Source organism: Protomyctophum parallelum (assembly GCF_964188405.1).
Source record: "Protomyctophum parallelum genome assembly, chromosome: 9".
NCBI classification, from domain to species: domain Eukaryota; kingdom Metazoa; phylum Chordata; class Actinopteri; order Myctophiformes; family Myctophidae; genus Protomyctophum; species Protomyctophum parallelum.
This window is the reverse complement of record NC_139706.1, coordinates 35799568-35824149: the sequence shown is the minus strand read 5'-3', so window position 1 is coordinate 35824149 and position 24582 is coordinate 35799568. Positions and strand designations below refer to the sequence as shown.

Below are 24582 nucleotides of genomic sequence, written 5' to 3'. Positions count from 1 at the left end.
CACATGTCCGTCCATCCGCCTGTGCATGCGAGCGTGTGGTTGTAAGTAAGTAAGTAAGTAAGTAAGTAAGTACATTTTATTTATAAAGCACTTATCAAAACAACAGTTACAAAGTGCTGTACAACAAGGTAAAAAACAATCAATTAAAAGCGACAAATCACAGCTCAAAATACAAACGAAATAAATACGTTTTCAGTGACTTCTAAAAAGGGGGAGGGCATTCCACAATGTGGGAGCAGCTACGGCAAATGCCTGGTCGCCCTTGGTTACCCGTTTCGTCGCCGGAATTTTCAGTAGGCCCTTGTCTGAGGACCGGAGTGATCTTGTGTTTTATTTTGGGAGCAGAAGGTCTGAGATGTAGGGTGGGGCCAGCCCATGTAACGCCTTATAAGTGGTTAAAATTATTTTGAAGTTGATTCTGGATTTAATGGGTAACCAGTGAAGTGAAGCGAGCACCGGTGTGATATGTGATCTGCGATTGGTGTTTGTAAGAATCCTGGCGGCTGTGTTCTGAATTAATTGTAGTTGATGAATAGATGACGCGGAGAGGGAGGTATATAGTCCATTACAGTAGTCGAGTCGGGAAGAGATGAAAGCATGAATTAATTTTTCTAAGTCTTGAGTGGAGAGGAGTGGTTTTATTTTAGAGATGTTACGTAAGTGGAAAAAACAGGACTGGGTGACCTTCTTTACATAAAACTTGAAATTCATGTGGCTATCAAAGAAGACACGTAAGTTTCTAGCAGAGTCTTTAATATTAGAAGCCAAAGGGCCCAGGGATAGCCGAATGGCATTAGCGATGCTTTCGGGGCCGATGATGAGGATCTCTGTTTTACTGGGGTTAAGCTGCAGAACATTTTGAGCCATCCAATTGTTGATAGCTGTTAAACAGTCATGCAATACAGTGAGTTTGCTAGTATCTGTGTGCTTAAGGAAATATATAGCTGAGTGTCATCGGCATAACAATGATATGAGACACCATCAAAGGTGTTTATGAGAGCACCAAGGGGTAACATATAAATACAAAAAAGGATAGGACCTAAGATGGACCCCTGGGGGACCCCACATGTCAAAGGAGCAGAGGAGGAGACAAAGCTATTGACGGCAACAGCAACACTTCTCCCTGACAGGTAAGAGGAGAACCACTTCAGGGCCAGTTCACCTAACCCCACCCACTGTTGGAGCCGGTTTAGGAGTATGGCATGATCGATCGTATCGAATGCTGCAGTAAGATCCAGCAGTAGCAGCACTGAACATTCTCCGATATCAGCTTTCATGATTATATCGCTGGAGACTCTAAGAAGTGCAGTTTCAGTACTATGTTTTTGGCGGAAGCCAGACTGAAACTTGTCAAATAAGTTATTTTGGTTGAGATAGTGCAATAATTGGTTACAGACAACCTTTTCTAAAACCTTGGAGATGAACGGAAGTTTCGAGATTGGTCGATAGTTGCTGTGGATTAATGGGTCTAGGCTAGGTTTTTTTAACAGCGGTTGAATAGTTGCATGTTTGAAATAATCAGGAACACAGCCAGAGGAAATAGAACTGTTGATGATGGACAGAATGAAAGGGCTTAGACTGTTGAAAACTGTTTTTAAGAGTGAAGTGGGGATAATGTCAGCGGGGCAAGAGAATGGATGCATATGTGCAACAATCGGTATGAGTTCTTCTATGGAGATTGTACTTAGATGAGACAGTGTGGGGACAGGGGGAGAGACTAGTGTAGGCAGAACAGCTATGGAGGAAGAGGTTATATTAGACCGGATATTATTTACTTTGTCGAGAAAAAATGATAGAAATAGCTCACAGTCGTTATCGGAGTGAATAGGAATAGGAGGTGCAGCTGGATTAACTAGAGTGTTGATTACAGAAAAAATAACTTTTGGCTTATTTATGTTTTTGTCTATCAGGAAGTATGCAGTCCTTGCATCTTCAACTTTGTTATTGAAGGAGGAGAGGAGTTCCTTAATTTGGTTGAAGTGCACTGATAATTTGGACTTTTTCCAACTGCGCTCAATTTTTCTGCACTCCCTCTTCAGTGCACGGATGTCATCATTAATCCAGGGGGATGAAATAACCGTTTTCTTTTTTATTTTGAGGGGGGGCAACTAAATCAAGGGCGGACAGACAGAGGTGGTTAAAATGGCTGACCAGGGTGTTGGTGTCAGTTTGGGTAAGAGTGGACTCCTCCTTACTGAGGTCTGCAAAGACTAAAGAAAATCTGTCTGCAGAGCCGCTGTTTAGTGATCGGGAACGGATTGGCCGTGTGATGGGTAAAGTCTCAGGGATAAAATCTAAATTAAAAGTGATATATTTATGGTCAGAAACAAAAAACTCATCTATGCATAACTCATTGATGTTCAGACCCAGTGTGAAAACCAAGTCCAGAGTATGACCCTGGTCATGAGTGGGCCCTGATATATGTTGAGTCAAGTTTAGTGATTGTGTTATATTAATAAAATCCTGAGCAAAGTTATCAGAGGCATTGTCTATATGTGCATTAAAATCACCAATTAGGGTTAGATTATCAAACTTCGTCACAATGGACGATAAAAATTCAGGAAATTCTAATAAAAACTCGCTTTTAGAGCCTGATGGTGGGCGATAACATAGTAAAGTAAAAAGAGGGTTTGCTGAACCAATCTTGAGCAGCAGTGCTTCAAATGTGTTAAAATTACCAGTGGCCACGGAGCGGCAAGCAAACTTTTTAGAAAAGACTGCCGCTAAGCCACCTCCACGGCCAGAGGTCCTAGGTGAACTAATGACGCTACAGGAAGCTGGGCAAAGTTTATTTATAGTTATATTGTCTTGGGTTTTCAACCAGGTCTCAGTTAAAAATAGGAAATCAAGCTGATGAGTTTTAAAGAAGTCCCTTATGATAAAGGGCTTATTACAGACTGACCTGGCATTGATTAGGGCCATTTTAAAAGGAAGGGCCTTAGTGGGAGGAGTCTTGGGTCTACTGGGAATATGAATGAGATTTGATGGGGTGACTGTGCGAGGGATGAGATTAACTGAAGGTAGTCTTGTCCTAGTGAGAACAGGGATGGATAGCGGACAGGAGATGGAAATAGAATCAGCATGACTCAGGGGGAGATGCTCATGGTTATTGTCGTGTGAGGCTATGGTGGGATCATGCTGTGGAGCATGTCAGTTGCAGCTGAAAGCGATGATCTGGATATAATGAGTGCTTAATAACTTGGTGCCTTTGGGGTTGGGGTGAAGGCCATCTTGTTTATATAAATTAGTACGTGTCCAGAAACTGTCAAAGTTGTTGATGAAACCAATTCCTGTGGCGTGACAAAAGGATTTTTGCCATTCATGCAGGCTCCATAGTCTGCTGAAATGTTCAGGGCTTTTAGAGGGGGCCGGAATGGGGCCGGAAAAAAATACAAGTTTTACCTAAGTTCTGTATGGTAGTGGCAAGTAGTTCTATGTCTTCCCTGAGTTTGGCAGAGAGCCTGCTCAAAACATCATTTGAGCCAACATGTAGAATTATTGTATGTGCTGTGGGGTGGAGGTTTACAATCGCAGGGGCCAAATTAATTAGATTCGACACTTTACCACCAGAGAGGCAATAATTAATGGCGCCAGGAATCACAACAGATCTAATCAAACTATCACCAATAATGATAAGCTCCGGAGAGCTATCTTTGCAGCCTGTGTTGTCGATAGACAGTTTGGACCAAAGAATATTTTTTAGATTAACCACCGAGGCGGTTGTGTCAGTGTGAGTACTTAAGCATGTGGAGTAATGACGCATAGAGGCTGATAGATGACCCAGCAGCCTGTTGTCCCTGCTGCTCTGCTATTGGAATGAACACAGACGGGAAGAGATAGATGGACCTCCATTCATCTCTCAAAGAGAGAGAGAGTAACAGCAACTCACTTCTCAGCCTGAAGTATGAGGCTGACTGTTCCCTCCTTCAGGTCAAAGACGAGTGGAGTGTTCCAGTTCCGGGTGCTGTGTAAGGCGCGCACACACGCACACGCACACACACACACACACACACACACACACACACACACACACACACACACACACACACACACACACACACACACACACACACACACACACACACACACACACACACACAGAGTTACTCACACATCACATGCAACAACATACAGCATCTTTTTGCTGTGGATAAAATTAGCCTTACAAACCCACAAGCCCCAGAATAGAAGAAGTGATGAAGGATAGGACCTTAATTTGAAGGTGATCGTGGCAAAATTAGAGTAGGTCAAATAGGAAAGAGAGGCACATACTTGTAGACGTAGCACTGCAGTGAGGTGGCAACCACAAGGTGACCGTGAGCCAGAGATGCCTTTATGACACGGTCCCTGAACTCCAGCACGTCCACCGCATCGTTCACCACGTTCCTCACCTGAGGAAGACACAAGAGGCAAGTGAATGGAACCAGGAAGTAGGCACAGAATATGATTCTCATATACAGTACAAACATACGTATTAATCAAACAAGCGCGAATTAGCAAGCAATTTTTTTTTACCGATGGGGCAGGTGTGGTTGTGGTGGGGCTGAATCATGTACACAGTAGTGTATTTATTTTCTTAATATACACAGGAAACAGTCCACAGTATGTCAGCGCATTCGTACAGTAGGGCCAACTGTGGACAGAGGGAACTGTTTTCACTGTGTACTGTACAGTGTATGTGTACTGGCGTGTACTGCCCTTTTTTCACCTGCATAGATAAATACTTCCTCTCGCTCTCCTTGTGAGTGAGTGAATGAATGAATGAAAGAAAGGCCTCTTCCAGTACCAGGTGAAAGGTGGGGTGTGGTGGGGTATTTTTACAGCTTTACAAATCTTCCTCTTCTGTCCCCTCCAGCGAGCCAAATTTACACGCAATGCAACTACGAATAAAAACATGCGACCGCAAGGTGGTAAATTTAGCCGCCTGATTCACAAACCATTGGCAGATGTGCACTTAAAAAAAGGACAGAGGAGAGGAGAACAGGGGAGGAGAGAGAGAGAGAGAGAGAAAGACAGTAAAAAAAAAGTCCTGCTAGGCTGAAAATAAATGGCTGACGACCCAAGTTTGTTTGGTTTACACAAACTGCAATTGGTCGAGCTGTCTATGGCAAGTGTGTGTATACTATATGTGCGGTTGTGCACATGTTTTTTCTGTGTGTGTATGTGTGTGTGTGTACATGCCACTCTGTGTGTGTGTGTGTGTGTGTGTGTGTGTGTGTGTGTGTGTGTGCGTGCGTGCGTGCGTGGATGCGTGCGCATGTGGGTGTGTCATATGGGTGTAAAGGCTACCTTGTGGTTAGTGTGAGTTTAAACAGTGGAGAGTGGTGGAGTGAGGGAGGCAGCTACACAGGCTGGCCATTGTCACTGCTGGACTGCCTGGCACACTGGGAGGGTCTAACTATAATGTATGGCTGCAAGTAGCCTGGGCCTGGGAACTGTCTGCCTCTCCACGCGGCCAGCTCCGCTCACTTCTCTTCTCTAGCTGGTGTCCGCCTCTAGTATCATGCCAATTTATTCTCACTCGCTACGCAGGCTGATCAACTGAGCCAAGGTCCGTGAACACTCGCCTGCTCAATATCAAGTGTTTTTGTGGGGGAAAGTGAGAGATGCTCTGTTTTTCCTTTCTCTTTCAATACCTTGTGTCTTAAAAACACACACAAAAAACGTATTCTGTGGACTGGGAAGAAAAGAAAATGAAAGGAAAGGAAAGGAAAGGAAAGGAAAGGAAAGGAAAGGAAAGGAAAGGAAAGGAAAGGAAAGGAAAGGAAAACTAAACTAAACTAAACTAAACTAAACTAAACTGACTAAAGATTCATTAGTCAGTGCTCTGTCCTAAAACTGTTGTGGGTGTGAGTACAGTATATTGAAGAAGTCAGTCTATTAATGGTGTGGCTTCCCTGTCCAATATTTAACCATCAGTAAGTTGTTTGAAACCACACACATCACAATGTTCAATCTGGCGAAGCTGTACTACACATTTGCTTGTGATCATTTCCTAGTATGGTGATGATCTAAGCCTCATTTGGCCAAATGGAAATAGTGACATATATAAATGACTCACCAATAACAACAAAAGTGTTTCACAACAACTAAAAGGTTCTTCAATTGCACTTTTACTTCACCATGAATTTGAGGTTTTCATGGCGAAAGGGGTTCTTATGAGCTGTGAAAGTTCAACTGTTGAGCGACCATACATAAATGATATACATGTTATTTTAGATGGCTTGGCCTATGCATGGCTACGGTGTGAGTAAAATACTACTGTGAATGTGAAACTCAATTTATTGCAAAGAAAATCCCATTTGATTGCAAGAGTAGTGAAGTATTCTCTTATCATTGCTCTCTCTCTCTCTGTACCTGCATGGTCCTCCGCTTGGTGAGGGTGATTATAAAGCTCATCCACTCCCAGCACTGCTCCACCACATGGGCAAAGATGACGTGCCCGTTACCACAGGCCCCAGACAGCTGGGTACCATCTGCAGACCAGGCCAGGCTGAACACACTGCCCGTGTTGGGCTTCTCCAACGCATAGGACCACTGGAGAGCAGAGGGGGGAGAGAAAAGAGAGAGGGAGACAGATAGATTGGTGGGGTGGAGGAGGTGGGGGGGGGGGGAAAGAGAGCAATCTAGTTAATGGCTGAGGACATTTATCAGCAATCATAAACAATTACCTTGGGAGCAGTCAGGGACAGAGAAATGATGAGTAAGTTGAAAGTGGACAATAGGGTTGAGGATGAGGAGACGTGTGTGTGTGTGTGTGTGTGTGTGTGTGTGTGTGTGTGTGTGTGTGTAATGTAAATTGTCCTAGAGGGACAGGGGCCCAGTCAGTCAGTCAGTCAGTCAGTGAGCTGTGATGAACTGTGAGACACTGAAGGAGCGTCAAGCCTCTGCCAAGTCCAGCACTCTCGCTCGTAAACATACACTCTGCTATCCTCATCTCTTACAACAAGCAGCAAGGGAGGGAGAGAGAGAGGGTGGGTGGGAGGTTTTACATACGAGCCTCCAAACCTGAGTTAAAGACTGATTAACAGGACCTTCCTTTTTTTGGCAAAAGAAGAGAAAAAAATTGTGTGTGTGGGTGTTAGTTGAAAATGTGTCATTTCTCATCTTATCAACCTTACGGCTTGTCTGTCTGAAACGTTGGTCTTCTCTGTGTAAAACATTTGCCATTGGCAGCTACGAGTGTGCAGCTAATTTAGTACTTTTCCCGTTGGCTGGCACCTCACAAGGACCGGTGTGCTGTGCACCTTTTGTTATACCATGAAAGTGACACAGGCATACAGACAGACCGATACCATATATGGGCATAAAAGGGACACACAAACAGACAGGTTCAACTGGTAATCTAACAATGAGTACAGCAGGTATAGAGGGTATGCGCATGCATAAAGTGAATGGGAAATCGAGTGGCAAAGTGACTTTATTAATGTTGTTTAATGCAATCATATAGGACTTTTCTGTTTGGATGTAATGTCGTTTTTTGACACTCAGTAGAGTAGGTATTCCCGCATAACTTCCGAGTATGATGATGATGTCACACGCATACCCTCTATTGCATAACCGGTCACACTGGGCAAGACCTACGCCGTAGAGTGTATCATTTTATTTGGGTGTAAATTGTGGAATTTTGCTCAAGGAAATTACATTGACGCTTTACAAAAATATCGTATCCGGGGTAAATACATCTCACGGATGTTCCGGCCTGACACTTCCGCCAATACACTCTTTGCCTTAGATTGTGACCAGGCTTTTCTCTTCGCAGATGAGTAAGGCTATGACTGAGGCTAATAACCGGTGGGGAATACATTCTCAACTTGCATCGTTCCGAGTAGGGCTATTCCGTATACATGAAAATGTCAAAAATAAATCTTTAAAATATAGCTGCAAGCTATAAGGCGGGACCAAGAAAGATGGCAATAAGCAATAAGAACAATACGCACAAAAAACATAGAATAAACCATAGAAATGGAAGTCTGAACTTGAAGAAGACAATGGAGTTGTGCAAGGTTCTGGAAGACTCATATGCTGAGTTGGCAGTGCCCGTATTTGAACCAACAAACTTGTGGTCCAAAGGCATGAGCTCAACCGACTGTGCTATTCAGACACCATCAGTTGTCTTATTGTAAACAGGAAAATAATTTAGTGTTTTTGATGACAATTATGTGTGTCCTGGTTTTGGGGATGTCTTTATCTATTACTATAGTGTGTTTTGCTGTCAATGTTTTCACATTCAACCTTTAAACAGCTCATAGTAGTGGAAAATCTCTCGAAAAATTCACTTAAAAAAATGTACTACGATGTTTTTGTATTTTTTGTAGGTCCAAAGTTCATGTATAGAAGTTTTCATGCATTTTGATCAAAGATCCTGTGAGGAAATGAATAGTTTTTCAAATAATTCAAAATGGCGGGTGTTCTAAAAGTCAGAGCACGAAAGTTGTTCGGCATGAGGAGACACATATAAAAGTGTATAAAAGTGTCATTGCCAACGGTCAAACGGTCCTTGATGCAATGCACGTTCAAAGTTTGTATTTTCAATTGAGTGCTATAGCGCCACCCTTTGGCCAATGGTCATGGGCTTCGCAATGTCACCGTTTGGCATGGCCCTCTACCAGATTCCCGCGTTTCGCGAAACCCGACTGCAAGGTTCAGCCAGAACTGCTATTTTTGGCGGAAAGAGGAGAAGAACAAAAAGTCAAAAACAATAAGTGACCAAAGTCTCTTCGGGACTTCTTGGTCCCTTAAAAAGTAAAACAAAGACAATGAAAGACAACAAGCAAATATACAACAGTATATTTCATCTGTCATGTAGTCTGGAAAGAACAACTTAAGACACCTGATTTACAAGACAGAGACGTGTGTAATGTGCAAACTGCACAGCAATCTGACAACTTTGAAAGTCGTGCAGTGTGTGTGCGAGCCGGCATAATCCTCCATTCCCTCACTATCATGACCTGTGTTGATCGTCTTCCATCCGCTCTACCACCAAGACCACCACCACCCTTCCTGTCCTCTCTGACCCTGCTGCTGCCTCAGGTGCAGGTGGCTGGCAGCGGCCTCGTTGGCTATGATCTCACACACACTCAAACATACACATAGGTAGACATAAAACACACACACACACACACACACACACACACACACACACACACACACACACACACACACACACACACACACACACACACACACACACACACACACACAGTAAACTGCTTATGAAGGGGGAAAAGCACAGTCCAGTGCTGCCTGCCTGTAACAGAGAGACAAGTGTGGCTCAGCAGGGCCAAGTGCTGTGGTGGAGCCTGGAGAAAAGACCTCAGTGTTTTATACTTTGCACGCACTGCACGCACACACGCACGCACACACACACACACACACACACACACACACACACACACACACACGTACACGTGCCGCTGTGGGATGTGAGGTGTGCCGTTATTTCCTCTCATTGGCTTTGACAAGGCCTGGAAGCTTCAGTCGGCAGGATACAGGTTACGGGCCCACCACGTGTTTGATCTCTCACTATTTTCTCCTGTTCTCCTTCGGCTCTCAGCTGGTCTTGGTCAGCACCCTCCCTCTGCAGTTAATAGCATATCAGGACCCAAAATAGCCACAGGTGAAAAATATATACAAAATAGCGCCATGAAACCAACACGGACAAGACATTGCTTGTTAAGATTATATCAAAGGTGGCATTTGTCTTTCATTTCTTGTACCCACCCGACCCCTTACCTACCCCTTCCTCTGCTGCACCAACTGTCCTCACCCATAAATTCTATAAATTAGCCCGCGCCTGTGTGTGCATGCAAACATGCCTGTGCATGCAAACATGCCTGTGCATAGACTTGTGTGTGCAAAGACAAATGTACACACACACACACACACACACACACACACACACACACACACACACACACACACACATGCACGCACACACGCACACACACACTCTCCAACAAACTTGAGGGGGTCTGTGCTGTGCCGTGCTGTGCTTGGACAGGCTCCACCACCATCCGCGGCCCATGCCAGCGCTTACAATAATGAGAGAGCGAGCCCCATCTATTCTTCAGCAAACATCCCAAGCCAGTCCGCTCTGTTTTAAAGCTCTCCAGGGGCAGAGAGAGAGAGAGAGAGAGGGATGGGCCAGAGAAGGATGGATGGTGGAAGCGAGGGGGTTTGGGGGGTTAGGTCAGAGATGCAGCTGAATGTATACAGCAGACTGTAATGAAGCAGGACATATGATATCGGCCTGAGAAGCACTTTTGGATTTGTGCTTACCTAATGCTTTTAACACATTGGGGCCATTTGACTCCTTCTGCAGCCGGCCAGCGAGTAGCATTGTGTGTGTGTGTGTGTGTGTGTGTGTGCGCTTGTGTGCGTGTGTGTGACAGACTCAAAGAGAGAGAGAGAGACAGAGACCAAGAGAGAGGAAAAAGTCAATGTGTGTGTGTGTGTGTGTGTGTGTGTGTGTGAGAGCGAAGCGAAGCGAAGATAGTGAGGTACATAAAGTTTTGTTTTGTTTGACTGAGAGAAAATAAAACAATATGTTACTGTGTATAAAGAAACAGGGGAAATGTTTTAAAGGAAGGTGTGTAATGTATTAAACTCCTTGGTGTTAATTTAACTCTGAGAATGTAACAATTGAAAAAACAGTGGATTGTGTGTGTGTGAGTGTGTGTGTCTTTGCAGCAAGGGCAGAATCCATTTGTACCGGCCGGCCAGTCGGCCGGTGCGATGGGTCGGCCGGTCCGTAGGTGGGTCGGCCGGCCGGGGGAAAAATATATATATATATATATATATTTATTTTTTGGTACCGGCCAATGGGCCGGCCGGTGCGATAGGTCGGCCGGTCGTTTGATATGTCGGCCGGTCCGTGGATAGGTCGGCCGGTCCGTGGATAGGTCGGCCGGTCCGTGTATAGGAAGAAAAAAATATATATATATATATTTTATTTTTTTTTGTACCGAAATGGTAACTCTGTCATTTCTCTACTGTTTTGGACGGGGGTGGGCTCTGGGGGACCACGAACCTTGAGACCCCCAAAGACGCCCCCAGGGGGGGCGACACGATTCAAATGAGCCCACCCCCGTCCAAAACGGTAGAGGAATGACAGAGTTACCTACCATTTGGGGGTCCCTGGGGGTCCCCGAACCTTGAGGCCCCCAAAGACGCCCCCAGGGGGGCGACACGATTCAAATGAGCCCACCCCCGTCCAAAACGGTAGAGAAATGACAGTTACCATTTCGGTACAAAAAAAAAATGGTAACTATCAATTCTCAACCGTTTTGGACAGGGGTTGGTTGGAATCGTGTTGCCTCTCTGGGCGCATTATCGGGGTTTAGGAGGTTCGGGGACCCCCACATGGTAACTCTTGACATTTTCATGATAGATCTTTATTGATTGGAGGGAGACAGAACCATTTATATTGATCTGCATATTCTTCTTACTATAGCTCTCTCTCACACACACTTTTCAGATATCACTTGATATGGACATTTAACCAAGCTATTTCCCGATTCACACAATTCAAATGAGCCCACCCCCGTCCAAAACGGAAGAGGAATGACAGAGTTACCATTTGGGGGTCCCTGGGGGACCCCGAACCTTGAGACCCCCAAAGACGCCCCCAGGGGGGCGACACGATTCAAATGAGCCCACCCCCGTCCAAAACGGTAGAGGAATGACAGAGTTACCATTTCGTTTTCTTTTTTTTCGGCCGGCCGACCTATCCACAGACCGGCCGACCTATCGCACCGGCCGACGGGCCGGCCGGTACAAATGGATTCTGCCCTCCCTCTGTCTTTGTGTGTGTAAAAGAGGTGAAAATCCTCTGGCTTGTCAGAGTCGTCAGATAGTGAGTGAGTATGGGACACTGGGGGGAGTCCTATAGCCCCCCTGAGGAGGCCCAGCTCGGCCAGGAGAGGACCACGACCAGAAACCTTTTCCAGACCAACGTTCAGCCAAAACACATCACCGTATCACTCACTCTCCTCCTCCTCCTCTCTACTCGCTCTATTCACGTCTTTCACGTCCCGTTTTCTCTCCCCACAGGTGTCGGATTTAGATGTTCCAGCAGCGGGCCGCCCGAAAAGAACTTGGCCGTGATTGTGAGGCTCTGCCTCTGAGAGATATCCACTGGAAGGAGAAAAGAAAACGGCCTGTAGGAATTTAAGACCTGCTGACTGGGAGACGACATGTAGCATTAACTAGGAAGAACGGAGGGGTGGACTAAACTAAGGTGAAAGGGGGAAAGCTTCATTCACACTTTGACGCACAACCGCGTCGCTCACCGAGTATCAGTTGGTCAGCAACATGTTCACTACTTTTTTTAAATAATGGACCGTACGCTATTGTATGTTGTATGGTAGAAAATTGGTGAGTGGGGGAGTTTGACTGGGTTATGAGGGGTGAAAAGCGATAGATGGAGGAAGGAGAGAAGAGGATGATATGAGGAGTCATGGAGAGGCGGGGCAGTGAAGAGGTAAATCAGGCAGCGGCAGCAGTTTTGCTGACTGGATCTATTAGAACCGAAAAAGGGGATGAGGCCACGGCACCGACCCAAATGCTCTGAACTCTGCTGGAGGAACACACTCAATAGAAGAGTGAAGAAGAGTGGGGAGGAGGAGATAGAAAGAGAGAGGTAGACAGAGAGAGCTGTGAGAGAGAGAGAGAGGTGTAGCAGACTGTAACTAGAAAACACAGGTCTCCACCAGGATAGGAGCATCCTACCACTGCAATAATGTGTCTCCTGGTGGTTCTACAGGTATAACAGGCCAATGTTAAAGATATAAGACGTAACAGTATATTCATTATGCTTAGTAATGTTCAAAGGTCAAAGGTGAATGCATGTCGTGTTTTCGATAAATGGCTGGCATACATTATACATGACAGATCCGTCTTGATTACATAAAGATCATGTGTACCGACATATGATATTGATAAAATTGATATTTGATGAAAGAAAACCCCGGTCCGCTCCGGTGACAAGATGTGCACAACTGCACATGCACGCACTACAGTGGGAGGACAAGAATACAAAAAATCACACGCATGTGAAGTGAGGGGCGCTAATATATTAAAGTCTAACTCATGTTGATTAGGTGATGTAATGGTGATGTAAAACAAACGGTGCCAACACAAACATTAAACGTCATTAACAATAAAGAGACAATATGGCACATTATGACGTACATTTTCCCTTCATTGTCATTTACAAAACAAACATTGAACTAAAGACAAACATTAAACCTGTATATGGGAGGGGCTAGCGCCCTTCAAAAATCACATCCCTGTGAAGTGAGGGGTGCTTTGTGTTGCCACAAATTTATGTCATATTTGGCGGACATTTGACCTAATTTCTCCTTTCATTGTCAATGGCAAATATGAGACGTGTGGGGACACGATTTACGTGATATTTGGCAAACATTTGACCTAATTTCTCCTTTCATGGGGGGACAAAAGCTGTATATAGGAGGAAAAATCACACCTGTGTGACCTGAGTGGTGTTGTACTGTACTTTTACTCTACACTGTGTGTGTGTGTGTGTGTGTGTGTGTGTGTGTGTGTGTGTGTGTGTGTGTTAGGTTGTTAACAGTGACACTTGGTGGTGAAAAAACAGTATTTCCGTGCTTAGACATACAGATATAGAGACAGACACAGAGAGAGACATACATACACACCCATTGCTGCATATAGGAGTGGCTAGCACCACTCAAAAAAACACATCACAATTAGCATTTTCCCACCCAACGACTCATCTACAGAATGATAGTGAAAGACATGAGGGTCAGAAGCCATGGGGAGAGGCAAGGAAGCCATGAGGAGAAGGAGGAGGAGGAGGAGAAGGGGGTCTGGGCCCTCCGTCTGTCTGGAGCCCACTCTCTCTGGTCACTGAACCCTGTCTGTCCATAATGGGCAGCTTTGTGGCCAGAGGGAAGGTGACAGACATGACGTGCAGCTCTCAGCTGACCTCTGCATGGGGGAGAGCGGCGAGACCCCTCAAACTCACAATGAGCTCATACACGACACAGCACGCATGCATGGGCAAGGCAACCAAAAACCCAGGAACGGTACTCCAAATAGAATCATACACACATTTATGTACAGTATGTCCCTATGCATATGCTTGCATGTACACACATAAAACACAGGTGTGTCAAGGACGTGGCAGTGAACTGACATTTTGAGAGGCTACAGTCACTCCAATGCAACAAGAAACAGGAATGAACCATGTGGCGTGCGTCTCACCATGACACACACACACACACACACACACACACACACACACACACACACACACACACACACACACACACACACACACACACACACACACACACACACACACACACACACACACACACAGACACTAGGTGACAGATCCTACCACTGAATGAGGCTTTGTTATAGGCTACTATCACACAGCATCACATTTGCGGACACAGCTCTCTGATTGGCTGGATGTTTTTATCGTCAGGACTTCTTTGTTTCAACTTTAGGTCTTTAAGCGATGTTCCGCAGATCCTCGCTGGAGACACGCAGCGGTTGGCGACAGGCGCGCACACACAGGAGCACGGACTGTGTTGCACCACACACGTGCGCACCGTCGTGCACGCACGCTATAGCTGTAGCCAGTGAAATCTACTAACTAGAGCCTCTTAACACTACGAAGTCTGAAAAAATTTCACTACTACTCAGTCGGCTGAACGGTCAAGGGGACCGTGTTTTTGGTGCGATTTGATTGGCCACTCTCTCCCCCACACGTCCCTCTCCAGCTGGAGAAGACATTGTTCAAGCCTGCATCCCATTTCCAACGAATTAAATCATAATATGTTTCTTAACACATGTTTTCACTCCTAAAATGTATAAAACTAATAATAGGCCTACATGTGAAAAATATATATTTTAACGTTGCCCGTTAGTACTATATTGCAACATGCCTTTTGTTGTTCTTTTTTTTCCTTCCAAAAGAGCAAAGATCACTTGTCTTTTCTTGTGTGTTATCGATGTAATTAATATATGTGACCCCACGCGATGTACAGACTGCTTGACTAGGCATGTAAACATGACATAATTGTATTAATGTTTAAGTGTAATGATGTTATTGACCGGATTGTCCGTAGTCCTCCAGCCGTTAGCTTACAGTTGCTAATATTATAAGCTAACAACATTACTAAAGCCAATGTATTGCATTAAATGCGGCCTGTCCGCGGTAAATTACTTATACAAGTGAGTCGCGTTATATCTACCTAAATTACCAGCCAAAGTACATTCCAAATAAACAATTATTAGCCACGTTATGTTGTTATATCAGTTTAATTAATAAAAACATCGTTCAGAATACGGCCGTTAGCACTGTGAATTCAACATCCGGTGAGGAGAGGATACGGATCGTGTATGTGTTGTGTATGGAAATCAGCGCATACGGATGTACCGGATGTAAGCCTTGCACACTAAATGCACACTAAATAGCCTTGCTAAATAGCCTTGCACACTAAATAGAAAGCCTGCAGCCTGGTGATACAAAAAATAAACTCCACACGTGAAATGCCACTGCATGTTGAGGAGAAACCCCAGCTCAGCTGCTGTTTATAACATCGAGCAGTTATTGAATTCATGAACATTTACATGCTTCCCTGAGAGGGAGAGAGAGAGAGAGAAAAAGGAAAGTTCCACGGATCTGGTCGCTTGCAGAAAAGTTTACAGATAAAGAAGGAGCTGAACTATTTTGACTGACAAAGAGCTGGCGATATTTAGCCTATATGCCAGAATAGGCTGTGGCTGTGCTGTGAAACAAATTCATCCACAGCAGCAGGCCTACATACGTTCCACGTCGCTTGCAGAAAGAACTGTTCTTTTGACTGACAAAACATTTAGCGGTTCGGGAGGTCTATCTGGTTGGAATTATTCCAAACACTTTTTATTTTGTATCGCGCATCGGCAAGCGTTCTCGCTTCATGGAAAGTAAATGTCGGGTCGAGTCTAACCGAGCATTCAATAATAATAATAATAGTAACAATGATAATCATTGTATTCATATTCCTATTATCTTATCAAAATAATAAACAAATTCCAAGTTAATTAACCATCCAAACGTATATGATTTAATTCGTTGGACATGGAATGCAGGCTTGAACAACAACAACATCTCCAGCTGTCTGTTTGTGTGCTCTTTTTTTTTCTCCACCTTTTTTCTTTAGATCATAACTCGCTCATTTTTTGCTCATTTAAAAAAATTCAAAATACCATGTAAACTATGGAATTGGGGCTTTCATTTGGTATATAAGGCGCTATATAAGGCGCTCTCTACGAAACGATATCAAGTGAAAAGGAAATGTCGGGGAATCACCATTAACGTCACCATTATCAAGCAGCGCAAACAAAAGACGAGAGGGGGAGAAAGGGTGACGGCGGTCGATTGGGCCGATTATAGTCAGACTGAGTAAGAGATATATGCCTAAAATCATATTTACAAAACGTTTCAAATGGAAAAAAAAACAGAGATGATTTCAATCGAATATTTAGACAAAGTCATGCAAGGGGAACTTTCTCTGGACTCCATGGGCTAAGAAAATAAACGTTGAAATCTCAAATTCGGTCAGAACGGCTGCTCAGACTTCCTAGTGTTAAGGGAATGTACTTGCCCTTTCCCTCCCTCCCTCCTCTCTCATTCTGTATTTCTAGACACATGTTTACCATTAGCACTGGCAGGTGTTGTGGGCCTGCCGCTTCTCCCTATTGTTGCCCTGCAGCAGCCAGCCAGCGCAGAAAGGCCTGCTAAAAGTTAGCTCAAAGCCAAGGAAGCGCTAAACCACCCTCCTCCTTCCTCTCGAAAAAAAGAACAAAATTCTCCACCCAAACTTGTTACTCTACCAGCACAACTCGCTCAATGTCTTTAGCTGTACCTGCCCTTCTGTGTAGACGTAACCTATTGTTGTGTGTTTGAAATATCTCCTCCACAGCCCACAGTTAACTCGAATTGTTAACCCAGCGTTCCGTTTAGTAAAAAGTTACACACAAAGAGTTGCCTTGGAATATGAAACACTGATTGAAACAACATCAGCACTATTGAGAGAGAGAGAGAGACAGAGAGAGAGAGAGTTGCCAGGGACACAAAGAGCTATAGGGGAAAAAAGGGGTGGAGACACGGGTAGAGCAAGAAGCTAGCAGAAAAAATGTTAGAAAGAGAGCGAGGATAAACTGAGAAAAGAAAGGAGTATGTGTGTGCCAGTATCTGTAAATAATAGATTGGTCTCCCTGCCCTGCACCCCCCCACCCCACCCCCTTGGCCTTCCCCCATTTCTGTGTACTCCCCACCTGAGGCAGGGCTTGGGTTTTCTGCTGGGGCCCAGGCTCGAGGGGCCTTGGGCCAAGGAAAGGGTTAATGACACATGTTAGAGCTAATGGCTCCCAGTGGAGCTATCTGCTGATTCAGCCCCATTACTTCACAGGCATTAAATATGTCTGCCCTTACCACGCTCCGCTCCCTCCATCCCAGATGCAACTCAACGACATGCTAATCAGCAGGGTGGCATGACTTCTAGGACTTCCAGACCGTACCACATCATACCAGCCCTCTTTATGCTCAACCAAATCTCCGTCTGTAGGTGCTACTTACTGCCTCCAAATGAAGGATTTACTCAAAACAAAAACAAAAAGAACGAGGCAGTGTGCAGTAAATGACTGTAAGATGTGTTAATTTGTCAGGAAAGTGCTTTGAAAGTGCACAGTGGTCAAACTTTGTACAACTAAGGTACTAAATGCAGCTAGTGTTGCGAAGGAGCCAAGGTTACGCTTGAGAAGAAAAGCTTATGGGGGGAAGAAAATCCCAAACATAATATAATACAATATAAAACAATCTGTTTATTAAATAAATATATAAATCATGATTTATATTCCAGAAAATTGAAACCATATCGGTCGGTCCACACAAGACCACTGGATCAGCTTATGCCTGAGGCCATAAGTATTTTGCAAGCTTCGCATCATATTTAAAGAAGGGACACGACCTCTGTTGGCTCAGCACTGTGCTAACATTAGGACCTAGCCCTGGGCTAACATAAATCTGTTGGCTTAGCACTGTGCTAACATTAGGACCTAGCCCTGGGCTAACATAAATCTGATCTCTGTTGGCTTAGCACTGTGCTAACATTAGACCTAGCCCTGGGCTAACATAAATCTGAGCGGCTAGCTGACATGCTTTCTGCTATAGCCAGCTGGCTTCAGTTAGCATGCATGTCCTGTGTAGGGCAGGACCTGGCAAGTAGGTACAGCGTGTAAATCCCTTCGCGTACTGAAGTGAAGACACACACTGCATTGTAATGTATACTACGCATAAATGTGCGAGCATCAAGATAAAAAAAAGAGATTTACTGAATACCAATAAGCCTGTATGAGGACACGGTCTAGCTCAGGGGAGGGAAATCACTGGCATTTGCATTTGCATTGTTTAGATAGAGGATAGAGGATCCTGCACATAATTCTAAATTCCTTCTAACTTTGAACTCTGACCAAGGAAGGAGTCTGGGAGATACTGTATGTCAGTTATTGTCGATGTGAAAGAAAATATTTCAAAAGAAGAAAATAAATAAGGTTGTTATGTATTGAAAATCAAAATCAGTTGGAAATCATTTTATTTTGATGTGGTGTGATATTTAAATGTAATGTTGATATGGTACACATGACAATCAACAAAATAAAAATCACACTCGTGTGAAGTGAGGGGCGCTCTTATCATCCATCATTCATCATCACATTCCGGACAATCACTTTTGGCGCCTTCACTTTTTTGTCCTCACGTTTTGAGGGGCGCTATATATCTATAGTGTAGATATCTATAGTGTAATCTGCATCTCTACCTCCAGTCTTCCAGTGTCTCATTACACTATGTGCAACTATTTTAGTCTAGTGGGAAGAAGGGGGTATGATGCATGACCAACCCCCCACCAACCCCCCCATACTCAGAGATAAACTCCATGGGATGGGGCTGGATCCCTCCTTTGTTACCTCGATTACCGACTACCTGACAGGACGACCACAGTATGTCAGGCTGGGGAACTGCGTCTCTGGGACACTGCTGAGCAACAAAGGGGCCCCACAGGGGACTGTCCTGGCGCCTTTTCTGTTCACTTTGTACACGTCAGACTTCAAGTACAACTCTGAGTCCTGCTTCATCCAGAAATACTCCGACGACACAGCCATTGTGGCGTGTGTCAAGGATGGGCAGGAGGAGGAACAAGGGACCTGACAAAGGCCTTCGGGGAATGGAGCGACAGGAACTGCCTCCTATAAACACCTCCAAGACTAAGGAGATGGTGGTGGACTATAGGAGGAACAAGCCTGCTCCTCTCCAGCCTGTTGATGTCCAAGGGACAGCCATACAAGTTCACCTAGACGAGAACCTGGACTGGACTCTGAACTCGGACGCTGTCTATAAAAAGACAAAGAGCAGGCTCTTCTTTCTGAGGAGGCTCAGATCCTTTGAGGTGTGCAGCAGAATGCTGTACATGTTCTACCAGTCAGCAGTGCCAACTGTGTACTGTTCTACGCTGCAGTCTGCTGGGGAGGCAGTGTGATGGACAAGGATGCCAAGCGGCTAAACAAACTTGTGAAGAAGGCTGGCTCAGTACTGGGGGAGAGGCCTGACTCACTGGAGTCTGTTGTGGAGAGATGCACACAAAATAAGATGCGGGCCATAATGGACAATGTGAGTCATCCTCTCCACAAAATCTTGGCAGACCAGAAAAGTGGTCGCAAGAACCTGTTTCGTTCTGTGTCATGTAAGAACAAACTATTCAAGAGCACTTTTGCACCAACAGCAATCAGGCTCTTTAACTCCACGGCCAGCCGCTAGGCTTAGAAACTGGACTATTTGCTTGCTAGCTTTTAGTTTTTTATGGGTCTACGTGCAATATCTACAGTAGTGACACATTTTAAAATATTTTTAATGCTTGTTCATAATATATATTTTTAATATATTTGTCTTTCTTTTTAACCCGTGCCCTCCCTTTGTGCTGTATTTTTAACCTTATTGCATGAGCTGTGGGACCATCTGAATTTCCCCTCTGGGATAAATAAAGTATCTATCTATCTATCTATCTATCTATCTATCTATCTATCTATCTATCTATATATATATCTATATATCTATATATCTACTTCTAATAAGCTATGTTAATTAACTGCTAAGGAAATGTGTTGAAATAAATCATAATAAAACACGCTATTTACAACACATTAAACATACCAATGCAAGGAGGACGAATAATAATTCAACAAATAGATTTCCATAAGAAGTATGGTTTTATTTTAGCAGTGAATGGGAGCAGGGGCTTTTTTTCCTTCTTTTTTGCGGTTAACCATTAATTACCAATTTCTTACCAGTTAACGGTTGGCCATCACTACACCATACAGTGGCAGTTCTCTGGTTTGGTTTCCAATACATGGCGTGCCAAACAATGTTTTTATATATAATTTAAACTACTAATGGGATCTGCTGTATGAATTCAGTTTTCCATAGGATGGACAATTTATCTTGAGCTTTATAATGACAAGACCCACTTCCTCCACTTACCTTGAAGAGGTTGCTGACATGTTTGCATTCATTTAATGTTGTTGCTTGCAGGAATATGGTGCCTTATACAACAGTGGACAATAATGGGGAGGCGGTGTTATGTGCTTACACACATACACATTGTTATTATGGGCAACACATTAGATAATTTGTATAAGCGTACACGTTCTTAGGGTTAAAGCATAACACCTCCCTATGATTGACATATTGTGATTACTGACTTGTGAGCAATAAGAGGCAATTCTGTGTTCCCAACAAACTACATTTATTCTATGATTCGTCTCTGTGAGTGAGCTGGTCTGTGTGGTGGAGTTTGTGCACATGTGTGCAAGTGCACACAAAAAAAGTCAAAAATAAATCAAGAAATCGTTTTTTCAGGGGAGAGTAGAGGTAAAATGTCAAGGCGCTGTTTGGGAGCAAACTGATGTGCAGCTAATGTGCTGCTCTTTATAATATAGCCTAACCCACTGCATTAAATTACACGCTATCAAACAGAAGGAGGACTCAGGACCATAAAAGAGTTGCTTTGAAACGTCCCCTGGCACCGCATAGTCTGAGCTTCCTTAATCACACTGAGATCCACACGCATACACACAACATATTCTCCATCTGCCTGAGTCACTACGTTAGAGCTGCATAGTACAGGCATCCAGGCATATACATCGCATAGTGTGTATAGTTAGTATATGTACATAACATACATTGATATCTTGGTTTATTTACTATTTCTATGCATTTGACGTACGGAATTACCTAGAATATTTCTTGCTTAATGTAAGTCGCACTGGAATAAGATTTGCTTAATGTAAATTGTATCTACACATGTCATGCATGCTCACCTTACAGCCCCCCTGCCGCCTCCCACCTGCACCACAAGCTGGGAGATGTTGATTAGACGGACACAAGGTTCCAGTCCAAAAGTAACTACAATCCACTAATCAAGGCTGTCATCCGAGTTGTATCCTGCAAACTCCACCTCTAACCTTTAACCTTCAATGCATCGGGCAAGTTGATAGAGAAGAAAATATGTAGAAAATAAACTAGAGTGAACCATATAGTTCCACAAGTGCTGCCTTACACCATGCTCCATTTTTACTTTGTTCTGATGTTAGAAAAGGAGTGTGTGTGTGTATGTGTATGCAGTATGCACTATGCACCCATATAAACCAGGGTGTATGCACCCATATAAACCAGGGTGTGTGCACCCATATAAATCAGGGTGTATGCACCCATATAAATCAGGGTGTATGCACCCATATAAACCAGGGTGTATGCACCCATATAAACCAGGGTGTATGCACCCATATAAACCAGGGTGTATGCACCCATATAAACCAGGGTGTATGCACCATATAAACCAGGGTGTATGCACCCATATAAACCAGGGTGTATGCACCCATATAAACCAGGGTGTATGCACCCATATAAACCAGGGTGTATGCACCCATATAAACCAGGGTGTATCGCATATAGTATAGCACACAATAACCTGGTGTGAAAACTTACTGCCTAATAGAACTATACCCTTTCAGCTCAAAATATATATGTTGAGTTTTGACTATGTTCTGTCTGCAATAAAGCACTTTTTCTCCTTATCTCTGCAATATCACACAACGTCTTAGTTAAATGTCGGATTGTCGGTTCAACAACATGGGAGCCGGGGGAAAGGAGCGCTGCAAATCTCTGCGCTGTAATACCCACTTGGCTGGTTTAGATAGATACAGAGCTTGAGCCTGGGGCGTGTGTGGAGTGGCACAAGTTAGCGCTTTGGCATGGAGAGGGAAAACAGAGAGAATGAGACAAGCAAGAGACAGACAGTGAGAGAGAGTGAGAGCAAGAGTCGAGAGAGAGAGAGTCGAGAGAGACAGAGAGCGAGTGAGTCGGGAGAGAGAGTAATGATCTACACATGGTTTCATGCTGGAGCCTCAACACAGTAACCATAGACACATGCTGGGGCCTCCTGGGACTCATCAGCAGGACACAGCTGTGAGCTGGCCAGCAGAATTCTATTAGCACCAACCATGCGCACGCACGCGCAAGCACGCGCATGCACACACGCACAGTTTGGTTATTTGGCTAGGCCTGTGTGGTGGCGCGCAACACAGTAAAATCCTCAGTGTTCATTTAACTCTGAGAGTGTATGGATCCAACACTGAGGGTTTTAGGACATAGACATAATATATGGTATAATATTGGACCATAGTGTTAGAGCTTGTCATTCTAAATCCCAGAAGTGAGTTAGCATTAGCAATCGGTTCTCTTGCCAGATTTTGACCCCCCCCCCCCCCCCCCCCCACTTATGCTGAAAATAGGGTACGTGGTCAAGATAAGCCTAAATCCCAAACCACACCAAAGGGTCGGGTTGGGACAAAACAGATTTTTAGGTAGACCACACCAATGCAACTCATTGCAATTTGCAACTCAATGAGTTGTCTGAAAAAATGAATACCAAATATCTACAGTAAATACTGAATCAAGTAACTTAAAAAGTGTCTGGTGTGCCCACAAATGCCTGAGTAGACGTTAAAATGACCTCAAACATGTTTGAAAGTGAAATATCCCTTCCACAGAGTCTGATGCCATACATTGAACTGCTAACAGCTGTCTATATACAGTATGTCTGCATAAATATACCACACACACACACACACACACACACACACACACACACACACACACACACACACACACACACAAACACACACACACACACACACACACACACCCACCCACCCTCACCCCCAACACAACGGAAGGTAAGAGCAAAACATTGACCTGCAGAAATAGGTCAGCAAAAAAAGACACAAAATGCTTACGAAATAAATATGATTTTAACAAGTTCTTAAAACCGTCAACATACTCAGCAAGTTTTAACGCCAAGGGCAGGACGTTCCACAGTGTGGGAGCAACCACTGCAAAGGCCCGGTCCCCCAACCACTGCAAAGGCCCGGTCCCCCAACCACTGCAAAGGCCCGGTCCCCCAACCACTGCAAAGGCCCGGTCCCCCAACCACTGCAAAGGCCCGGTCCCCCAACCACTGCAAAGGCCCGGTCCCCCAACCACTGCAAAGGCCCGGTCCCCCAACCACTGCAAAGGCCCGGTCCCCCTTGGTCGCAGGTATCACCAGAAGGCCTTTGTCAGGACCTGAGAGATCTGCATGCAGTAAGTCTGAGATATAAAGTGGGGCAAGCCCATGTAATGCCTTATAGGGTCTTGGATGTAGGCAGACTACGCACAGTCACACACATGCATGCCTACATGCACACACGTGATAACAAGCCCCTTACTTTACGGTGAAGGGAAACAAATCTGGCAAATGATGCCATTTGGGGGAAGTAGTCAATAAATGATTCACAGTCAAGTCGTAGCACTACTCTGATCCACATGGAAGCTAGAGGGGGGGAGGCACCCAGTGGGGAGCAGCCTCTCATGAAGCTAGAGGGAGGGGTGAGGCACCCAGTGGGGAGCAGCCTCTCATGAAGCTAGAGGGATGGGTGAGGCACCCAGTGGGGAGCAGCCTCTCATGAAGCTAGAGGGATGGGGGAGGCACCCAGTGGGGAGCAGCCTCTCATGAAGCTAGAGGGAGGGGTGAGGCACCCAGTGGGGAGCAGCCTCTCATGAAGCTAGAGGGATGGGTGAGGCACCCAGTGGGGAGCAGCCTCTCATGAAGCTAGAGGGTGGGGGGAGGCACCCAGTGGGAGCAGCCTCTCATGAAGCTAGAGGGAGGGGGGAGGCACCCAGTGGGAGCAGCCTCTCATGAAGCTAGAGGGAGGGGTGAGGCACCCAGTGGGGAGCAGCCTCTCATGAAGCTAGAGGGAGGGGGAGGCACCCAGTGGGGAGCAGCCTCTCATGAAGCTAGAGGGAGGGGGGAGGCACCCAGTGGGGAGCAGCCTCTCATGAAGCTAGAGGGATGGGGGAGGCACCCAGTGGGAGCAGCCTCTCATGAAGCTAGAGGGAGGGGGGAGGCACCCAGTGGGGAGCAGCCTCTCATGAAGCTAGAGGGAGGG

General features: G+C 44.9%; 1 protein-coding gene across 1 annotated transcript in view; it reads right to left on the bottom strand.

Annotated features, from left to right (window-relative positions):
• Positions 1 to 24582, bottom strand: part of ift80 (intraflagellar transport 80 homolog (Chlamydomonas)) — a 68737-nt gene that overhangs the window by 20321 nt on the left and 23834 nt on the right. The window contains 3 exon segments of the mRNA XM_083773959.1: positions 3890 to 3964; positions 4273 to 4391; positions 6358 to 6537. Coding sequence (XP_083630085.1) covers positions 3890 to 3964; positions 4273 to 4391; positions 6358 to 6537 — 374 coding nt within the window.